The 23,229-nt window shown below is 42.4% G+C and overlaps 1 protein-coding gene across 2 annotated transcripts in view; it reads left to right on the top strand.

Moving 5' to 3' along the window:
• Positions 1 to 23,229, top strand: part of gabrb4 (gamma-aminobutyric acid type A receptor subunit beta4) — a 58,357-nt gene that overhangs the window by 24,160 nt on the left and 10,968 nt on the right. For both annotated transcript variants that reach the window (XM_053648303.1, XM_053648304.1), the window contains 2 exons: positions 5,716 to 5,783; positions 14,779 to 14,999. In XM_053648303.1, coding sequence (XP_053504278.1) covers positions 5,716 to 5,783; positions 14,779 to 14,999 — 289 coding nt within the window. The remainder of the gene's footprint in view (positions 1 to 5,715; positions 5,784 to 14,778; positions 15,000 to 23,229) is intronic.

Below are 23,229 nucleotides of genomic sequence, written 5' to 3'. Positions count from 1 at the left end.
TACATAGATTATAGTGCCATCTGTCTGCAGAGAGGCAGGGAAAGGAAAAAGTAATGGGTGTGAACGCACAGGATTGTAGATCAGAAGATTTCAGGTGTCCCAAAGCGCTCGGTAAATAGAAGATGTATGCAAAAGGAGAAAAAGTAGAAGGAATAATCTGACGTTTGGCTCTTGGCGCATTACCATTTGTCTTAGTCAGCTATCTCAGGAATGCTGGGAGTTAGCGCAGGTTTGAGCTGTGTGCCTGGTTTTATTGGTGGAATGTTTTATTGTTAGTTCTAGTGACCAGCGTCTGTTTTTAGACTACACCTTTGCTCGGGATTTGGATAGTTATTATAGATTACTCACGCTGACAGGAGTTTGTTAAAAAATAAATAAATAAATAAATAAAACATCTTTATGAATAATCTGTATGAATTTTTAAGAATAAGGATAATCTGATTGGATTTCTTTTCTTTTCTTTTTTTTTTTTTTCAATTTTATATGAATGAGAAATGAAGATTAACTCTAAAACTGACCTTAAGACCTTATAATATTTCATATGAGTTCATACCCGAGGCTCCTCGAAACCTCTCGCAAAACACGACTCAGAAGGGCTTTTAAAAACATACAGAAGCTCACAAAGGGCACGGACACCGCAAGAGGCAGATATCGTGAGGAGACGTACGAGTCGGAAGACAGGAAATAGGAAGTGGTGAACGAGGAAGTAGAGAGCAGAAGGCAGGCACCAGGACGTAAACTATTCAACCTCTGCGGCGATACAGTTTAGATGTGACGTTAAAGGCCGAGGCGACTACTAAGGCAAAAGCTGATTTAGTATAAGTAACGTTCATGGGGACAAAAATTCCCAAATAAGAAAAAAAAATACAGCTTGTCATGTTACCGAGAAACCACAAAACACAAACTCCTCTGTCCTGCAATCATCAGAAAACGTACCGACTGTTACAAAGTGCTCACACTGGAGACTCCTTCCATAAATGTCACATAAACGTCTCCTAACGGTAAGCTTCACTACATTCTCGAATATAGGTTTTTCACTCTTAAATGACCTGTTTTATTATTCTAAGCCTTAAAATGATGTGGCACGTCCACCATCCGAGTCCCTGTGAATGAGCTGTTGCTATAGAGACGATAACGGTATCAGAACGAGCGTGCTGGCGTTGGAACTGGTCAGAGCTGCTGTTATAGAAAATGTGCAACACACTCAGCAAACTCAACGTCAAAAGTGTTTTAGAGAGGAAGGAATTTATAGAGCAAGGCCCAAACAAGCTTTTAGTAGGATAGAAGAGACTCGGCTGCGGGTAAGTGGACTTATTTTCAGCTAAAATCATCAACAGTCATGGAAAAGCATTTATCTAACTCTAACTCTCGCTCTCTCATAGCAGTTCAGCTGAGGAAGGGAAAGCAGAGCGAGAGATCTCAGGGTTTGTAAATAGCTGATGAATGTACTTTGACATTCTCCTGGGAAAATTGTTGCTGGTTGCCTATACAGCGTCGTGAAAATGCCCCCACTTTTTTTTTTTTTTTTTTTTTTGCATTGCCTTCATTTTCTCACTTTTATGAGGTAGAGATGGCTCTGGGAATGACTGAGCTGCAGGGTATTTAGGATGGAGGTGGGCTGCCGTGTCAACGAGTCAGCACAGGTACTGAGAGGAGATGGTGAAGAGAGCACAGTGCTATAATTAAACAGAAGCACTTTCACTCAGGTTAATATTTCAGAAGGTAAACGTGTACCAAACAAAATGAAGTCGATGTGCTACCACACTTGAATTGTGCTATGGGCCGCTATGCAGTGAATTTTTAGAGTAACCACACCACGTGACTTACGGCAGTTGAGAGTCGACTACGTGATGTCATCCAGCGTACAGGCTAGGAGCTCGTTTTCACAGGTTTTAGATGTACCGTTATTTAATTGCCTTTAATTGTAAAGCACTGTAGATATTTTTCTTTTTTTTCTCAGCCTTTGTGTGGGAAAATAAGGTGACAGTCGTGCGCACACACGTCATATATATGTATGGATGTTATTCACTCCGTAATCCCCCGTTCCTCCTCCGTATGTTTACAAAATATCTTACAATAGAAATAGTTCTGTACATCGTACGCACAGTCTACACGTACCCTGTGCCTTTCTTTGCAAAAACCTATTAAGTTTACTGCCAATTATTTGCTATAAAATACAGAGATCTTGACGAGAGGCCCAATCTGAAGTAAAGACAAAAAAAAATCACGATCTTGGCAACCCTGTCATTAACTTTCCAGTCTGCTACTCCGCCTCCAATTCACAGAGAGAGCATGGAGCAACGTGATTCCTGCCCCAGTGGGCCTTTACTAGCATTCGTTGCAGTTCCCATGTTTGACCACTAGGTGCAATAATCGCAACGATCGTGCAAAGTCTAGAAAGGCGAGCGAATCAACAGTACATCGGCTTATATCTGTCAAATTGCAGCATTTAAAAAATTTAAAAATGGTTGGTTACACAAAAGAGGTTGTGAATGAGGACTTTATTAGCATTCGTTGAACGGTTGAAATATACGGTACGGTGGGGCTCTGCCAGTCCTGCCCCTTCAGACGAGCCACCACTGAAGAAGAAGCTCGGGTTACTGTGCATAGTATAGGTTATGTGTAAATGTGTGTGTGCATGGTGCTCTGTGATGCACTGGTATTGTGACCTGGATTATTATAATGAGACTTTAATGGTATTATAGTGTCTGCTATTGATAAAATTAAATAAAATGCATCATGGACAATGTGGGATGTGACGTCTTATATCTACCACGAACTGATTTTTTTAGAGTTTATCGCCTCCGTTTAAAGAAGTGCAATTACAATACAGCTTCTAATTATCTACTTATATTCATTTAAATGTACAGACCATTGCCCTCTTTTACCCATAAATATGCGTAAACCTACCAAGGGAAGATTTTGTTGTCGTTGTTGTTGTTGTTGTTGTTGTTTTTGCCAGAAATTTCAGTATGTCTTCGGTTGTCCTCGTAGCGCAATAGAACAAGGCGCACGGCCAAAACTGTACGTCGAATGCACATTACAGTGTTTTCCCTTTCTGGCACTCACTTTAATGGTTCAGTACTTTTAAGAAATCTGACGCAGTTGAATAACATTCGAGGAAAGAGCGAACACGAATCTCATTATTGAGCGTCGTTTTTCAAATGACCGTTTATTTTCCGTTTATTTAATCTACTTCTGGAAAATAACCAGCTCCGCTCTAATGAGTCTGAGTGCGCGCTACCGGATCATAAAGGTAGCACAACGTTGAGGCGAAACGAGACAAAACTTACAATTGCCTAAATTATCGCCACTTATTTCTAAGCTGAAAAGATTAAGATGTTGAATGTTTTTAACCGAGCCGGTGTGCGATGATACCTGAAGATACCCGTGTTCGTTCATTTTCACGTTCGTGCTCGTGGTGAGGCGTCAGATTTCGTCACACACACACACACAAAAAAAAAACCAATACGGAAAACCAGGTACCGCACCTGTCACTCAGGTGTAGACTCATCAAACGAGCTCAAATGAAAGGTATATATTTTGATGCATTTGGGTGACGCGCCGCATGAGGAGCTTTTATTCAGATGTATTGTTTAGAGCTGGCAGTTTTCCCACTCCACCATTCCCAGGGTCTGAAGCTTTTTATGAGAACAAACGTCCCGTGTGATTAAATCTACTGATTTTAATGTGTGTTAATGCTTTCCTGTGGCGTAAAGCAGTCTGTCTCTTCGCCAGCCTGGCAAAGTTAGTAAGTCAGTCACATCGATTACTTAAAGTAGGTGTATTTTTAACTATATCTTAAGCCGGCTTTCACCGGATATTATTATGACTGGTGTGTGATGTATCTCCGTATCAGAATACCATTACAGCAGTGTATTTCTGTATATTAACTCAGACGTCTGTGTCGATTATGATATCCCCACCTCGTCCGTAACTTCTTCTACTACCGTATCTGGAGATGTTCCTCGGTGAAGATCACAGAACATGTGTGAAGAAGTTTGCGTTCCTTTCAATCAGCGCAGTATAATCCCACAGATGTTTTACAATACGCAGGGACTCCTGGCCATGGGACGATGTTCTAATTTATGTTTTTTTTTTTCTTCAGTACTTCACTATCAGCTGCTGACAGTCAGAGCTTTGCACAATTGACAATCAGGAACTGTGATCCTCCACTCCCCGTATAAAAAGCTGTTTCACTCAGGAGGCCGCCAGGGACAAGGCCGATCGCTATCGGAAAACAAAGTGACTTGTAATGAAGCACAGCTCTGAAAACCATATGGAGCGAGAACACAGCAGACGAGAACTAGCGCTTCCAAGATCATTTAACACTTAGTTTCCACTTCATTCTCAAGGTTCACACAGAGACAACCCCAAATAGAATCTGCATATGCATTAGGCTGGTGCAATTTAACCATTTAATCACCATGATGTCCAGTGACGTCTACTCCGATTACATTATATTATATTATATTATATATTATATTATATTATATTTTCCAGACCTGCCAACCTTTACACATTTTGAGCAGGAGCACCGCAATTCAAGTACTACTTTAGTACTGTAGTCTGAGTACGTGTCTTTTTCTCCTCAATTAAACGTGAGATGATCCGATCGACGTGTGAATATAAAAATGGAATAAAATCACGCTGCCTGGAAGCCCCGCCCCCCTTCCCTCCATCTCACACGCTCTTGATTAGGCTCGCGGCGCGCTCTCGCTGTCTGTCACGGTACACGGAGGATGTTTTGAATTCATTCATTCACGTGAAATAAAATCTATCAAGGTATGTTCCAGTCAGCAAACGTACGAAACGTCTATAGCTAAAGTCAGTTACTATTCTCATTAGGGATGACGCCAACAGGTTTTGGCTTGAAAGAAAAGAAAAAAAGGCGGATCGACAGTGAACGTGTCAGCCACGTGGACATTACAGAACTGATTTACAGAACAAATAAACCGTTGCATAACTGTTTACAGTGCATTAATGCAGAATCACCTGAAAAATTCGCCATCCCGCTGAGAGTTTTTGTGTGATTGTCTCTGCCTGGTAAGCAGCTCCCGACGCCACAGCTGGTGGTATTGTTACGCCTCTCCTGCTCTCCTTAAACCTGAAATGGTGGAAATGCTAATGTTCCTGTCTTCTTTTTTTATTTATTTTTTTAGGCTATCAGTTCTAGATGATTAAATCATTAATCATGATTTTTTTTTTTTTTTTAAAGTGGTAAATCACAAGCAGGGACAAATCAATATTGCACAAGCCTCATTTCCATACAGGCCCTGTGATTGCTGTAGGAAACGGCGAAACGCCCGATCAGCAAACAAATGGATACAAGTTCGATTATTATTGCAATTCAGATTGAAACTTATTACAAATAATGCTTCAGACTGAGCAAACGCGTACGTTTCTCATTGCACCGGCACTGATCGGGTGAGAAAAAGCAGTATCGATCAGAACGAGCAGTTCCCAGAATGGCTTTCTGGAAACTTTCTGTTCTCTGCAAGCAAGTAATGTGTGCCTGAAAGAATTGGCATCAACTGATGGGAGCAGGTTTACTGTAAATGCTACCTGACCTTGTGTCAGTGTCATTACAGCTGACCCGCTGGCACAGAAAGCACCCTGTACTGAAAGAGAGCTGCGTTTCTTGGGTTACTTGCAGCTCAACAACTAACCTGACTCTTGTTTTTTTTTCTTTCTTTCTTTCTTTCTTTCTTTCAGGTCCCCCAGTCATTGTGGGAATGAGCATAAATATCGCCAGCATTGACTCCATCTCAGAAGTCAACATGGTAAGTTACACTGTGCTAAGCGCATCTTACTCCGATAGACCGCTTGCATTCGGGATTACGACGCACTTCCATTTTGGAAATGGGAATTGTTTATAATCGTCGGTACAGCGAGAGAGCAGCTTGTCCTCCGGGTATCTCTAACTATCGTTCGTCTATTTATAAAACGTACATAAAATAGGTTTTTCTTTTTACCATCGTAGTTGTGTACGTAAAAGCCTTTCTCCAGATTGCTAGATGCTAGACAGAGTATCTGAGCGTACCGATGTGAGTGTAGAACGTACTTCAGACACACCCAGAAGAACTCTGGTAAGGGTCTTACTGTGTAAGAAGAACAGGATGGCGTATTTCTCTCACCATGCAACTGACCGACTCCTTCAAATACGACGATTCGTCATTTCCTAAGAGCCAAGGATTATTAAAAAGTCCATTTCTGTTTCCTCTGCTCTTTATGTACCCATAATGTGCATTTGTAATTATGCAGAACAGAGGTCGTGACCAGTTATGTAGGGCTCATAGACCTTTTTGCTCAAGTTAACCACCTTATGTTAAGCATCACCCAGGAGCCTTTAAAAGAGGATTTTAAGAGCAGTGCTCTACATTTATGCTGACAACACACCCTAGACTTCTACCATGTAGACCCCATGCTGAGTTATTGCATTCATCATTTCCCCTATGCCAAGTCAGGGATCTTTTTAGATTTTATGAGAGACTCAGCCTGGGCGACCAGCGCCTGCGTTCGTAAAACGCCTCTGAGGAGGACCGCGGTCTCTGGATCAGCTTTTCTACCGAATGTGTTGAAACTAAGACGGGTTCGTACGATGGGGAATTGCTTTCAGGTCAGCGCTTTGCTGTGATCGTTTCTAAATGCATGCTCAGCCTTTTTCAGCTAGGAGCACTTTATGTGGCCTGTCATCAGGCAAATAGTTGGAGATACTATCCCACTGGGGACCTTCAGTTCCCCGCAAGCCCCTGAGGCGAGCTGTGGCCTCATCATCAGAGAAAGTTCTGGCATGCCTCCTGGCCCAGTCATCAGATTGCAGTCGAGACTCTTTGAGACAGCAGTCTTCACACGACTAAAATAAACCCCCTGTCTAACAGATGTGTGAGGATGAGGCTGAGCTCGGAATACAAAAGCTCAACTCAGCTTAAGCAGTTCCTTACACTTCTATTCTAAACTTCGCGTCCTATTCCAAAGCGTTACGGAGATGGCGTTTCTCACTGTGCAGTTCTGCCTGAGAAAAGATGACGAATTAAGATCACAAGGACAGTCAAAAGCAATCCCGGGATGAAATCAAACAACCCGTACGCGGCCTAACACGATACCCATCGACCGTTCCCATCGCATCACGTAAAACATGATACGCACGACACGCATAACAATTTTATAATCAATTGTCATTATTGAATCAGAACGGATCATCGGAAGCAAACACGAGCGCATCGTCTTATACAGCGCACTGAGAAAAACTGCTGAATTGTGGTGCAGGTGTGTGAATTCGCCTCCAGTGCAACATCGCAGAGATGCTGATGAAATAAAATATTCAGATAAATCCCACTGAAACTCGCCGACTTTCTTTAATGCGGTATATCTAATACTGGGATGTCCGAGCTTATCCGGAAAGGGCCTGGTGTGGGTGCAGGTTTTTATTCCAACCAAGCAGGAGACACACCTGATTCCACCTGTTTCATCAGCTGATCTTGGCTTTCAATACACTCAGGTGTGGCTTCTGCTTGTTTGGAATGAAAACCTGCACCATACCGGCCCTTTCCGGATAAAACTGGACACCCCTGGTCTAAAGAGACAGGAAACTAAGAAATGGGGATGCAGCTGATTGTCATTTGCTTAGAATTAATATAGCCCCCCCCCCCAATCTGATTTAGAAAATTATGATTTCTTTTCCAAATGGTAATTGGCACACTTATATAGCGCTTTACACTGTGTCTCATTCACCCATTCACACACACACACACCAATAGCCATGCAAGGCGCTAACTTGCCATCAGGGGCAACTTGGGGTTCAGTGTCTTGCCCAAGGACATTTCAGTATGTGGAGTCATGTGGGGTCATGTGGGCCGGGAATCGAACCGCCAACCCTACGATTAGTGTACAACCCGCTCTACCACCCGATCCACAGCCGCCCCAACTTTTCCACTTGTTTATACAACAGAATATTAGAAGATATTCTAATAAACGCAATGACTATCCTATATACAGTTTGAATGAAAACAAACAGTGGATATACAGCTTATTATATCACCGTGTCTACATGGTCTACAAAAAAACCCCACGCTGAAGTCACGTCAAGCCTGCGTCACTGTTGTAAATAAACGACATGATTTTTTTCCCAGACTCTGATCCGTTTGAGCCCAGATTTTGGTACGTTTGGTGACGTTGAACGCTGTTTTCGAAGCAATCCAGAGAACCAATCCCTAGTCCTCTTCAAAATGATGGTCTGCGCTTCACGTAATGCGAACCGTGGCGCGGTCATCATCGTGTGTGGAACAGAAAGTGTACGGAGAACATGCTTTTTTGGTTAAAATGGGAGTCCGAGACGCCATCTTGTGAAAATTGGAGCCAGAATCCGCGCAGTTGAGACCTTATAAACGATCATGGTTACTGATGTGCAAAACCAGACGTTCACAGGACTGGCACACTTGTGAGGTGTGAGAATTTGCACTGACAGCATCATAAAAAATGCTGCACCGGTGTCATGTGCAGTCCTGCATGTCTAAAGATCTTCTTGTATAAGATCTGCTTTTCCTTTGCAGGTGTTTCTGCATGATGGCAGACCGTGCGTCCAGAAACAGTGTCGGTAGCACAGGGAAATCGTTTCAGATTAACCTGGTGCCTACCATCCAACCTGCGATTATAAGCCCCGCCCACCAACGAGCCCAAAATCAGCCCTGAGTGCAGACTCGAGTATTCAAACCACGTGTGTGACGATCAGAGCCGTCTGCGTGATAAGTATGAATGTTTTGAGAAGACGTGCCGCTGGATAAAACCGATATCGGTTCGAAACGTTGCGTAACGGCTGTGTGAAGCTGTACGTCATGGTCATGTGAAGCAGTACGGGGAACAACAGAACGTCTGAGCTGATGTGAGAGGAGCAGAACGAGAGAGCAGATAAAACAGGAAAGAGAGAGATTCAGGCGTGAAATCCTGCTTTGTTGTCCCGCTGCCGTCCTTCCAGTTCGGGCCACTAGAGGCTTTTTTGCTCGGTTTCTGGAATCAGATTTTATTTTCATTTCTTGGAAGCAGTCACTCAAGTATAAAGTTGTTTTCTTCCTACTATTCCTTTTCTTTTTACAAGCGTGTGTGTGCCTTTTAATTTATTTATAATGGAGTTACTGCTGAATTTTTTTTTTTTTTTTCGTACTCGGATGTTTTGACGAAGTTCCATCTGATGTTCTGTGATATTTTTTATTTTTTTTGCTTCTCTGTATATTTGAGAAGTGTTGAAAAAAGGACAGGAGTATATCAGAGCAACACAAGGGTGAGAGAGAGAGAGAGAGAGAGAGAGAGACAGAGAGACAGAGAGAGAGACAGAGAGAGAGCGAGAGAGACAGAGAGACAGAGAGAGCGAGAGAGACAGAGGGAGAGAGAGCGAGAGAGACAGAGAGAGACAGAGAGAGAGATACAGAGAGAGAGAGCGAGAGAGACAGACAGAGAGAGAGAGAGAGACAGAGAGAGAGAGACAGAGCGAGAGAGACAGAGAGAGAGGCAGACAGAGAGAGAGAGACAGAGAGAGAGCGAGAGAGACAGAGAGAGAGAGAGAGAGACAGAGAGAGAGAGACAGAGAGAAGGAGACAGAGAGAGAGAGAGACAGAGAGAGAGGCAGACAGAGAGAGAGAGACAGAGAGAGAGTGAGAGAGACAGAGAGAGACAGAGAGACAGGCAGAGAGAGAGAGAGAGAGACAGAGAGAGAGACAGAGAGAAGGAGACAGAGAGAGAGAGACAGAGAGAGAGACAGAGAGAGAGAGAGAGACAGAGAGAGAGAGACAGCGAGACAGAGAGAGAGAGAGACAGAGAGAGAGCAAGAGAGACAGAGAGAGAGAGACAGAGAGAGAGAGACAGAGAGAAGGAGACAGAGAGAGAGACAGAGAGAGACAGCGAGACAGAGAGCGAGAGAGACAGAGAGCGAGAGAGACAGAGAGCGAGAGAGACAGAGAGAAGGAGACAGAGAGAGAGACAGAGAGAGAAAGAGACAGAGAGAGAAAGAGACAGAGAGAGAGACAGAGAGAGAGAGAGACAGAGAGAGAGCGAGAGAGACAGAGAGAGAGAGACAGAGAGAGCGAGAGAGAGAGACACAGAGAGAGACAGAGAGAGAGACAGGGAGATAGAGACAGCGAGAGAGACAGCGAGACAGAGAGAGAGAGAGACAGAGAGAGAGCAAGAGAGACAGAGAGAGAGAGACAGAGAGAGCGAGAGAGACACAGAGAGAGAGAGAGCGAGAGAGAGACAGAGAGAGAGAGAGAGACAGAGAGAGAGACAGGGAGATAGAGACAGCGAGAGAGACAGAGAGAGAGAGAGAGAGAGAGACACAGAGAGAGACAGAGAGAGAGACAGCGAGAGAGACAGCGAGAGAGAGCGAGAGAGCGAGCACAGACTGTTCAGCCCTTTACAGCATTATCAAATATAAGAATATGATGGGAAAGGCTGGGTATCATCTGAAAAAAAAGCAAATTTAATATTTATCTTTTACGTTGAATTTGATGCCGATACAAAAAGCTTCTTTTTAAAAGAGCTGTAATGTCTATGTTATATACAGTATTATTTTGTATAATACGTTGTGCGTGTTCTTCTAACCCCTGCTGATCATATAATCTGCTCCTACGTGGTGTACCTAGCTGTGCGTTTAGATGACAGTGCTCTCCTACTCTCTGACTCCAGGACATTCCTCCATCCTCTCACTGACATCCTGAAACTTTCCCTCTGTAGTGAAAGATGTGTTTTCCACACGGACGACTACAAGAGCTCGAGAAGAACCGGGCCTAGAACCGTCACGTCTCCCACCTACAACATCGAGTCAGAACATCGTACAGAACATTTATGAAGCATGAACGTGAGACGTGAATACGGCTCGGTGCGGTGGCTGTTTGAACAGTAAAACTGTTCCCTAACCTCCAAATCTTTCCTTCTCCTGCCTTACGTTTTCTAATTTTCTAATCCGCGCCGGTCTTCGTGTGGTCCAAATCGCTGTCATTTTCTTGACGGAGATGAATTCTGTAATTAATCAAATGTTCCATCGGGTTTGATGTATTACCTGACTTTTTTTTTTTTTTTTTGCGACTACAAGGTTGAGGCATTTATTGCACCAGGAATCTACTCTTCCGGACTCTATCGTCTGTGACGTGTCTACTCGCTCTCTTTTCGCGCTCCGGTCAGACTCAGAAAACCGGTTTTAAGTGCTTTTAATGAGGCTTTAGGATGTAACTTCTGATCTAAATATTTTTTAAAAAATAATCACAATTTTTTTCCCAAGGTGCATTTCTTTGTTTCCAGGAGGATTTCCAACTGATCTTGGCTATAAAGTTTTCTCGCAAAAGGATTTACCTCAAAAGTGAAAGTAGCGTACAAAATAAAGCTACCTGAATATTTAATATTTCAAATATTTAAAAAAAAAATTAAAAATTTAATATTTTTTAAATATTTCATCCCGTATTCCATGCCACAAACAGATTTTGTTTTGTAATAGAAATGTGGAATACCTCCCCCCTCCCCCTCCCCCCTCCAGGAACGTAGGCCGTTTAAGACCCAGCCGAGTGACCGCTCCAATCTGCTGTCCCGTCCACTTATCAAGCACGATGTACATTCTGCTTCATTTGTGTTTGAAGCCAGTTAGATGTTTTTGTTTCTTTGCGTACTTCGGTTTCTGTCTAATGGACCACACTCATAGTGTAGGTGAAAAATAAAACAACACCGTTAACGGAAGAGACGTAAGCCAATCGTGACCCCTGCTTTAGATTTGACAAACGCATCTCCTTTTTAACTGTTCACCTGACGAGCTCCTGTTTGGAGTAGATTCACTGCATGTTACTGCATACTGTATATTTATTAAATATATAATGTTACGGCATGATGCACCGGTGCATTAAGGGCTTGTTAACCGATGTTATCTAGGCGCATTTCTGAGCAATTAAGAAACAGAAAATGCCTTTTAGCTGGAAAATAAAGAACCAGGCTTACCATTTTCAACCATTTTAGTTGATCACATCCTGCTATATGGTTTCGTAAATCGTTACAAAAATATTTTTTAAAAATATATATAAAAGTTCAAACAACTTCTAGGTCAAATAAATCATATTTTTTTTAAACCGATAGATAAACTGTCAATCATTTAATAAAACAACAAGATGATTCGCCAATAATCTAATTCCTTTAACACAACCCTTCTCTACGTCATCTTCATTAATGTAAAAAAAAAAAAGTTGCTGGTATATAAACCAGAGGCTTTTAAATTAAAATCGTATCGCATCGTATCATAGCAGTTTGTTAGCATTACATAAAGAACGTCAATTTGGTAGCGATTAGCGGTTGTGTATAAATAGCCACCTTGTCATTCTGGGGCTCCTTTTATCAGCTTTAGCACTGTTGTTGTGGCCATGTGTAGGATGTTCAGACCGGATCATATCAGACCAATCCATTGCCGTGATACCTGTGCTGAATGCTAAGAGACTTGTTTCTCGCTCTGAACACTAGGAGTATCAGTATAGCTCACTGAGGAGCTCCATTGTTCACCTTGTTCAAATCCCAGTGTGTTATTATTATTATTATTATTATTATTATTATTATTATTCCATGTGTAACGCAGTGCCATTATCTGTGTCTGTTTAAATCTGTATCGCAAATTCTAACAACAAATATCAGTTTGCAGATTATTCCCCTCCGGAACGCCTACCGTTCCTCAACCTCAGCTACATCGCTCAAGTTCAGACTCAAATTCCTGGAACGCTATCTTTCAGAGAACAACAATATAGCTTTATATATATAAATAACCCAACTAGTATTATCCTATCAGATTTGCTATCAGTAATTCATGCTATCGGAATCTGGGACACGGTGCTCCTGAGAGACAAAATGGAGTCCGGGACGATTTATTTTTTTTTTTTTCGGGACGATTTTCTTTTAATAATGATGAAGAGCGATCGTTTCAGAACGACTAGACTCGATAAATGAGACTCCAGCAGAGATGTTCTGCGATGTACACGGCACGTGGGCTCGGTGGATATTCCGTATTCCGTGCCAGATTGCGGAGAAACACGGTAGAAATATGGTTTTATTTTGGAGTGCCGTGTTTAGACCAAAGCGCCGATGATAGACAAGAAAAAGAGCATCGCGTGCCTCCTGTTCGTAAACGAGCGCCGTCTTCGTCTCGCACTCTCAGCGAGTATGAAGGGAAAAATCTCACACTTGCACGACAGTTCTTTTTTTTTTTTTTTTTGGTCCGGTGGGATTCCAGTCCTGACGCGCACCTCGAGTCTGGACCAGACACCGTGTGAAACGTTCACCTCCTATTCATATCTGTATTTCGATTGATTTAGAACGCATCGTCCGTTTAGTCCGGGTAATAGATTTGTATTCGGTTACGTCCCTACTTCTTATGCAGTCAAGCGTGACTTATTACATGACTTTAGCCTAGACTCGTTTCATTAGCCAAGCCCCACACTTTCAGCTTGCTCATGCTGTTTCATAAAATATGTTAATTCAGGTTTCAAGTCAGTGTCTATGTCTATTTAGCGATGTGTTACGCCATTAGTACATCTGCATGGATGGTGTCCTTTAACTCTTAGATAAAACACAGCTAATTAGTACATGAGTAGATTCATTTATTCATCTTCTTTTATTCTGGTCAGGGTCACAGTGGAGCACTGGGCACAAAGGCAGGGATGGGCATCACACACACACACACACACACACACACACACACAGACACACAGACATTCATTCACACTTGGAGGCAATTAAGAGAGGCTAGTCAACCTACCGGCATGTTTTTAAGAGGTGGAACTAGCTGGAAGAAACCCCTATAGACACGGGGAGAGCCTGTAAAACTCTGCACAGACAGTAACATGAGATCTGGACTGAATCTTGGACTGAATCCTGGACTCTGGAGCTCTGAGGCACGAACGCTACCTGCTGTGTCACCATGCATCCCACACAAGCAGATTTTGGACGCAATTAAGTTACAGTGGGTTCGATTCGGTTGAAAAATAAACGTACTGTTTTTATTATCTCTCTACATCCAAACATCCTTCCCGAGTTAGAGACGCCGCTCTAAAAGTCTTTTTCGGACCCCGAGATCACCACGGAAGAAGAAGAAACACAATCCCACACCGCTTCCCGGATGCTCCAGCGGTACTCCGTTCGGTTCAGATTCCCTTCTCTTCCTCATTTTCCTCGAATTCGTTCAAAGTATTGTCTTAATTAGTGTTGATATGAAATAATGAGATCCTCAAGTTCTTGTTTAATTGATCATTTAACTTATTAACCAAAGTCTCAGTGGGACATCGCCACACTCCCAAGTGGAGTCTTGTAAACTTTATTAAACGGATTAAAATTACATTTGCATTCAAATGGAACAAATACACGAGCCAATCTAGAAGCGGATAAATGAAAAGTCATTACGCGTTTCTGTTTTGCTGATATTAAGTCGAATTCAGAAACATACATGCTTACTGAAGCAAACGCTTGATCAAGAGTTATACAGGATTGAAAATTAAACCTTGCTCTTTTCATTAAAGGCAAATTAGAAACATGTTTGTGATTATAAACGATCGCATCCTAAGTAGTCGGTGTCAAATAAAACATTCCGGTGGCTTGTTTTGATTGATATGAAGTGAAATGATGGCTTTAGCCGTCTAAGATGTTTGTTTCGTGCCTCTGATAGAAGATGTACAGATTTTTGGAAACTCTGCCGTACTCTTCTGCAGCCTGGATCCATGATGTGAAGTGTTTTAAAATGGGACTTTTGTTCTTCCTGCCCTCTCTCCCCAGGACTACACCATCACTATGTATTTCCAGCAGAGCTGGCGGGACAAACGGCTGGCGTACGCAGAGATGGCACTCAATCTGACCCTCGACAACCGCGTGGCCGATCAGCTTTGGCTACCTGACACCTATTTCCTGAACGACAAGAAGTCCTTCCTGCACGGGGTGACAGTCAAGAACCGCATGATCCGGCTCCACCCCGATGGCACGGTGCTGTACGGACTGAGGTAAATAACGCCAACGCCGTCATTCCTGAGCAATTCGCGATCATTTATACCGTAGCAACCTTCTTCCGTTCTTTCTTTCTTTTGTTCTTTAAACATATTTAAAAATTAAAGTCTGTAGTACGCGTCTTAGATTTAGAAATATTGTAAATAAAAAAAAAATAATAAAATAAAAATCCTTCAGTCGAAACAGGAAATAACCAAGCAGTTGACGGTTAAGAGGCTTGATCAAGGATCCGACCATGGCAGTGCTTGGTGGTGCCGGGATTTGAACTCATGACCTTATGCTCAAAAGCCTAAACCAACTGGGTACGAATTCCCTCAACTACCGCTATCGCTCGCAGCGTTAACTCAACCTCCGCTGAATTAACTCTCCGTAAAACATGAATTTCAGCGCTTTACTGACCCGAGGTTTTTACTAGTATATAAACTTACACCAGGTCTGCGTCAAGTTTATGTTTTTTTGTGTGTAGTCGCTAAAAAAAATAAAAGGCACAAAAAAGAGAATATTCACCGTTCTTAATCCAGCCTAAAATGGTAGATATCCCAGAATGCATTGCTGTATTTCTAGTATTTGACTGTAAACCAATGCAATCCTGTAAAATGAATTCCATAAATGTACACCTTTTCTTTTCTTTTCTCTTTTTCTTTTTCTTTTTCTTTTTTTTTTTATACAGACAGCTTGTAGAACTTTTTATGGCTTCAGATCCTTTTTATAGGCCTCCGAAACTTTTGGTCACGACCACAAGCTGAAGGTTCCTTTTTGGCACCACAGTACATTTCACAGTTCACAGTTACGAGTGACAGGTTGCCATGTCTGTGGAAAGCTTTCCATTTTGGGCTGTGTTATTTGGGATCTGTGAGCAGTTCACAGCACAGACAGGCCTTGTTGAAAAGAAGGTGATAATGACATTAAGCGGAGAGGGAGAGCGCGATTGTACGCCTAGACTGTCCTTTTGAGTTTTGATGTCATAAACCAGAGTCATCACAGGATTTTTAAATAAACAAAAAAGCATCAGCACTAATAGAAAGAGAAAATAAATCATCTGATGAAAAACTAAAAAAGTTATAACTTGACAAATTACTTCGTAAAAAATGTCATCAGTAACGTAATCCAAGTCTCACAATATGAAAGTTACAGTATCTCACAAAAGTGAGTACACCCCTCACAATTTTTAAATATTTGACTATATCTTTTCATGTGACAACACTGAAGAAATGACACTTTGCTACAATGTAAAGTAGTGAGTGTACAGCTTGTGTAACAGTGTAAATTTGCCGTCCTCTCAAAATAACTCAACACACAGCCATTAATGTCTAAACCGCTGGCAATAAAAGTGAGTACACCCCTAAGTGAAAATGTCCAAATTGGGCCCAATTAGCCATTTTCCCTCCCCGGTGTCATGTGACTTGTTAGTGCTACAAGGTCTCAGGTGTGAATGGGGAGCAGGTGTGTTAAATTTGGTGTCATCGCTCTCACACTCCCTCATACTGGTCACTGGAAGTTCAACATGGCACCTCATGGCAAAGAACTCTCTGAGGATCTGAAAAAAAGAATTGTTGCTCTACATAAAGATGGCCTAGGATATAAGAAGATTGCCAAGACCCTGACACTGAGCTGCAGCACGGAGGCCAAGACCATACAGCGGTTTAACAGGACAGGTTCCACTCAGAACAGGCCTCGCCATGGTCCACCAAAGAAGTTGAGTGCACGTGCTCAGCGTCATATCCAGAGGTTGTCTTTGGGAAATAGACGTAGGAGTGCTGCCAGCATTGCTGCAGAGGTTGAAGGGGTGGGGGGTCAGCCTGTCAGTGCTCATACCATACGCCGCACGCTGCATCAAATTGGTCTGCATGGCTGTCGTCCCAGAAGGAAGACTCTTCTAAAGATGATGCACAAGAAAGCCCGCAAACAGTTTGCTGAAGACAAGCAGACTAAGGACATGGATTACAGGAAGCATGTCCTGTGGTCTGATGAGACCAAGATAAACTTATTTGGTTCAGATGGTGTCAAGCGTGTGTGGCGGCAACCAGGTGAGGAGTGCAAAGACAAGTGTGTCTTGCCTACAGTCAAGCATGGTGGTGGGAGTGTCATGGTCTGGAGCTGCATGAGTGCTGCCGGCACTGGGGAGCTACAGTTCATTGAGGGAACCATGAATGCCAACATGTACTGTGACATACTGAAGCAGAGCATGATCAGTATGCAGTATTCCAGCATGATAACGACCCCAAACACACCTCCAAGACCACCACTGCCTTGCTAAAGAAGCTGGGGTGAGGGTGATGGACTGACCAAGCATGTCTCCAGACCTAAACCCTATCGAGCATCTGTGGGGCATCCTCAAAAGGAAGGTGGAGGAGCACAAGGTCTCTAACATCCACCAGCTCCGTGATGTTGTCATGGAGGAGTGGAAGAGGACTCCAGTGGCAACCTGTGAAGCTCTGGTGAACTCCATGCCCAAGAGGGTTAAGGCAGTGCTGGAAAATAATGGTGGCCAAACAAAATATTGACACTTTGGGCCCAATGTGGACATTTTCACTTAGGGGTGTACTCACTTTTGTTGCCAGCGGTTTAGACATTAATGTCTGTGTGTTGAGTTATTTTGAGGGGACAGCAAATTTACACCGTTACACAAGCTGTACACTCACTACTTTACATTGTAGCAAAGCGTCATTTCTTCAGTGTTGTTACATGAAAAGATATCATCAAATATTTACAAACATGTGAGGGGTGTACTCACTTTCGTGAGATACTGTATATGTAATCTGATTCTTTTTGGATTACTTCAAGGCCACATAAAAGTCAAGAGAAAAGCAATATGATCTAAAACACTTATTTTAAGCTTAAAACATGTTCAATGTTTGGATTTATTTTAATTAATTAATTAATTAATTAATTAAAAGAACACTGTCCCTGATGCGGCTAACATCACATCACAAAAGCTCCTGTGACCATATTCTGGTTTTCCAAAAAGAGGACACTTTTTATTTTTGGTGGGGGGAGTCTTAATAGCGTTCAAAACTATAAGTTACTATAAATGCAGACTTTAATACACTGAAAAGACACACTATTCGCGTCACATAAATAAACATAAATAAATTTGGTTTTACTCCGCCCACGTTTTACATTTTTTTCCTCCGTTCTTTTGAATGTCCATGGAATAAAATATAATATCAGATGTCGAGAGTGAACCTTCTGGCATCATTTACACATTTGAAGGACCGCGTAATACGAAGCAATGCGATAACATGAAATAAAAAAATGACCGTATATGGTCATGGGCGTCGTTTCGACTCAGAACAGCTGTCGTTCGCTGCTATTGTCAAGTAACTGTTTGACACCGAACACAACAGCGCTTCACCTTCGTGTGTTCGCTGAGAGGAGGATAACGGTCGAGAGGCAGGAATTTGGCCAATAGTTGCTGCAAGTCTTTGATAATCGACCAATCGGTGTGCGAGAAGGCGGGACTTACAGAGAGGGTTAAAGCGATGCAAACACACGCACACATGATGCAGTATTAGACCATAAACACATCATAATGACACTAAAGCTGAATCCCGGACATTTTCTCGAATTTAGATTTTGCATTTTCTCAAACTTAGAAAAAGACGACGTAAGGTAGGACCCTAACAAAACTATTTCCTAGAACAATTCGTGTTCATTTCTACCAAGTTAACATATTAAATTATTTGCGCATGCACCAGGAGGTCGCTCATGTGAGTCACGACTGGCGAGAGAGAACCAGAACTATAATCAAACAGCTGTCCGTATTGTGTTCTGTCAAAACTGTTCATTTACTTGTAATCTAATTACTTTGTTTTTTGACGTAATTGTAACGGATCACAGTTTTTTGTATCCTGATTACATAACGTCGTTACACGTACTCCGTTACTCCTCAAGCCTGCGCTGGCTGGATCACTTAGCTGAATTCTCAGTAGCTAGCTAGGTCATGTTAATTCATACATGTGTCTAGCTAACTAGCAAAGACACCGGCTTACATATGTTACATACACTTACATATGTTTAACACAACAGGATGATGAGCTGTGAAATGCTGCGATCTGCTCGGGTTTTGGTTCGCGTAATATAAAGCAGATCATCGTCGTGCTCGAATTTAAAACTGACGGTAGCTGATAAATCGGGTCAGGGATGCTCATCTCTCTTCACTGTCTCAGACACTGCTGCTGTAGAATAAACATTCGGTGTCTGAAGTATAGACTTTTCTGCTTTATTTTCATTTCAAATTTGCACACTTTTAAATGGTTTACGGTCTTCCGGAGCTAAATCATTTTTTACTCCGTTAAAGCCCCACCGCAGTGAACCGTGAACGCGTTTTATAACGAGAGGACGTGTAGGTTGTTATCGTCCGCCCCTGGGTGTCACCGTACGATTAGTTGTAAATGACCCTAACCCTGGTCTCTCCACGACTCCATGTTCTTGAAATCCGGATTAGATTATCTTTATTGCTCTCTTCAGAATATTTAGCCAAGGCGGTCGCTGAGGGACTCACACAATAAGTCAGTTTTGCTTTTTCAAGCTTAACATTTCTGAAACCTTTGGAGAAGTATGAAGGACATTCCTCACACCAGCACCATTATTCAAGCCCGAACATTAGCTGGATCCAGTGTTGTTCCTCCACAGACATAAAAAAAAAAAATCCAGGACAGGACGCTTAGAGTGCATTCGGCCATGCATTACCCGGAGCCGCCTCGATCTCAGCCAAGCTAGGACGCTGTAAGCATCCCACTCAATCGCGCTATCAATAATGAAAGACGACAAACTATTTCCTCTTTTCGGGAGACTCTGGCACAGGTGCTTTCATGAAGGAGGAGGACTCAGGCTATGGCTTCTCTTTTTTTTATATTTCTTTTCCTCATCGAGGTCTCAGTAAGTGGATGAAATCACGAGCGTGTTCACGCTTTAGGGAATGGATGGGAGAGAAAACACTGTTTGCCCCAGCGACAGGACCTGTATTCCAGATGCATTTTGGAGACAGTGTATTATTTATTAAATGCAAATAGAAGTGTCTATTAATACATAATGCCATGCTGGAATTTGTAAGCAGATCTGATGAGATATTCTGGGCACAGCTTATAAATGTGCATTTTCAATTAGTGCTCCGTTGGAGGAATTTCCAAACGCGCTATGATTTCCGAGAACACTGACCGCCGTATCGGACACAGAATATTTATAGACCGTACGTCTTTAACGGCGGATGTGCTCCTTTGTTTGTATTTGCAGGAATTCTCGAAAGAACACGAAAGCAGGACGGAAGACACAACAGACCGCTCGCTGTTGTGTCTTCCGAGTTATATATATATATATATATATATTTATTTTTTTTTAAAAATTATGGGCTTTTACTAATGTTGTTTGTTCCTTGGTTACACGGAGCAGTCACGTTTAGAAATGTTTCAGAGCTAAAAACAAATGCAAGTGGAAATCTTAATTATAGTACGCTCACAGATAAATGCACAGAAGCGACTGTAATGGCTACGTTACTACGTTACGCCTATGCTCCATTACCTAATTTAAATCCACAATCGGCAAGTACGGTATTTGCACTTGTCACGGTTGTCGACGTTGTCCGTACGGAATAAACCTCGCTGCGAGATCTTAAATATGCAGACAGACCACACGAGAATTCCCGTGCAGAATAATGGCAATATAATATAAGCAGATTAAAGTGTTTGTCAGGATTTATGAAAAGAAAAGGGAAAAAAAGAACACCAAACTGAGAAGATCGTTCATGAGTCTAGATGCAGTTCATGTCGTATTTAACGCCCGTGCTCACTGATACTGCTCTGTACGCTCTCTATTAAAGATACCGTTCTCAGTATGAGGAGCACACACACAACAGCAATTAACATTAACAGAGCTACATAAAATGTTCCTTTATCAGCGTCAGTACCGAAAACTCTGCTATCCCTAATCTAGAGTTTTGCAGACTCCTTTATACGTCAGAACACTGTAAACGAGAAGAATGTGAAAGAGAATTTGGGAGAAGCATCATGGTTCCCAGCATTTCAGCATCAAGAGCTGAGACGAAACCGAACGTCCAGACTGGGGAGACAGAGATGGAGAGGCTGATGAGACTGAGGTCTCCAGCTGCAATATTAATGGACAAACATGATGATATCTCGGAGCAAGTGGAGGAATTAATGGAGTGTTAAATGCTGACTTAATATGTCTCCTGACGGAGCAGGCTGAGGACGGGTTTACCACTCGGCTGCTGCCAAGCTTCCAGATTAATCTCAAGGTGTCTAAGAGCAGTTGTGAAGAGAGCTAAACATGGATGTGCGGAAGACTTTCAATTGAATTCTCGTTTTCCGATTAAATTCGATCGGTTTTTTTTTAATTTATATACCACTTTTAACTAGAGACGTTGTCACATGCAGCTTTACAGCAACTAACTGCGAGCGATCAGGCACGGAAACATCTCCGAAGATAGGCTGGAACCTTTAGAGTTACAGTAATGCGCATCATGTAGGCGAAATACGCTAACATACTTTCGAACGAAACAAGCTTGCAAAGGGAGAAGCATATTTAAATGTTGATTTGGGCGAATTGACTCGTGCGTTCTTGTGTCTCAAGAACGTCCCAGATTTCCTCCTCGCTGATATAACACCAGCTCTTTACTGGAGCACCACTCAGGGACTGACCCAAAATGGCTCGAGGGCCGTTCAGCCGTCTCAGACGACGCGAGCCAAACACGAGTCCCGGAGACACAAGCATTCCACGTCTCTCAGATTTCCCTCCGAGGAGCTGCAGACCCACTTCTTCTCTGCTCTTTGGCTCTTAGTTAACGTCAAACCTACAAAAAAAAAAAAAAAAAACAGATTAAGATCAGATTCTTTAGACGAAATGAGTTAACTAAGAGAGAAACGGAATCACGCAGCCTCGTCGTTCCAATCCCATCCCGGATTATCAGGTACAGAAACGAACCAAAAACAAGAGTTTAAAGGTATTTTTTTTTCCACATAGATGGGCTGCCTTGATTATCTTTGATCAACAAGACTCCTAGGACACTTATTTGTTTAGCCTCTTATTAGATTAGCGCTAAGACATTTCAGCCCGTGCAGGCGCAGATTAAGCTAGTGCTCAACTAAATTACAATCAATGGGAACGTTTTAGGCCGGGACTAGGGTTCATTTATATCCAGATTCACCCAGACGAATGCATTTCTGCATTTCTGCATTTCTGCATTTGCTAACTCGGTCTTAAGCTAAAGATAATGCTGACTCTTCGTTTATTTTTTCTCTCTTGGTAACAGAGACTGGATTATGGTTGTGACCATGCTATGTTTGATTATTCACAGTTACTGTATATGCTCCTCCTCTCACACACACACACACACACACACACACACACACACACAAGCTCACTGTACCTATCCCAAAAGTTCCCTGAGAACATATTTACGCGTGTGACATAGCAAAGCGATGAGCTGAAACTGAATTACTTTTTTCCTCCCCTCGAAAAACAGCAGGAGCTGCCATGATTTAACATCGCCAATGTAATTAGGAAAATGCGCCGCGGCAGTAAATATCTCTGTGAAGCGCCATCGACTCCCACGCAGCTCATTAGCAAAGCGTGACGCCGCCGCTCCGCCCGGGCCGCTGCACTTCCTCCAGCTGCTCTCTTGTGTGCACATGTGACGTAAAGCATGGCAGGAGCGTGTCCTTTGTGAAAAAATGTTCAGTATTAATATATATATATATATATATATATATATATATATATATATATATATATACATATATATATATATATATATATATCACTTTACTGTCTTTACAGTAGCTTTAGTGTGATTCCTATTCCTCTTGTCATAAGGGTTTGGAAGAAAGTGCCTGCAGTAAGGCCACGCGTTACAGACTTATCACAGATGTCGTTTTTTTAAAAAGTATTTAGCACAAACAATGTTATAGTGTGTATATCCAGCCTATACGGTGATGTTGCATACTCATGAAGCCGTGTCTATGTAGATAAACAGCGCAATAGCAGAACTGATGATTACAAAATGTCCTTAAAGGAAAGCACTAAACAGCACAAGATGTTACTGCAGAGACAACATGCTGCTAAACAAGCCAGGTTTGCAGTGAACAGCATCCGCGCTCGCTCTCTCTCTCTCTCTCTCTCTCCTTCTGTCGTTCTCTCGATCTTTTTCTCTCGCTTTCCCATCAGACTTCATATAGCACTCGTCAACCAAGGACTGCATCCCCCTCCTTC

This window comes from Ictalurus furcatus, chromosome 18, assembly GCF_023375685.1.
Source record: "Ictalurus furcatus strain D&B chromosome 18, Billie_1.0, whole genome shotgun sequence".
In the NCBI taxonomy this organism is placed as follows: Eukaryota; Metazoa; Chordata; class Actinopteri; order Siluriformes; family Ictaluridae; genus Ictalurus; species Ictalurus furcatus.
This window is presented reverse-complemented; position numbering and strand designations above follow the sequence as displayed.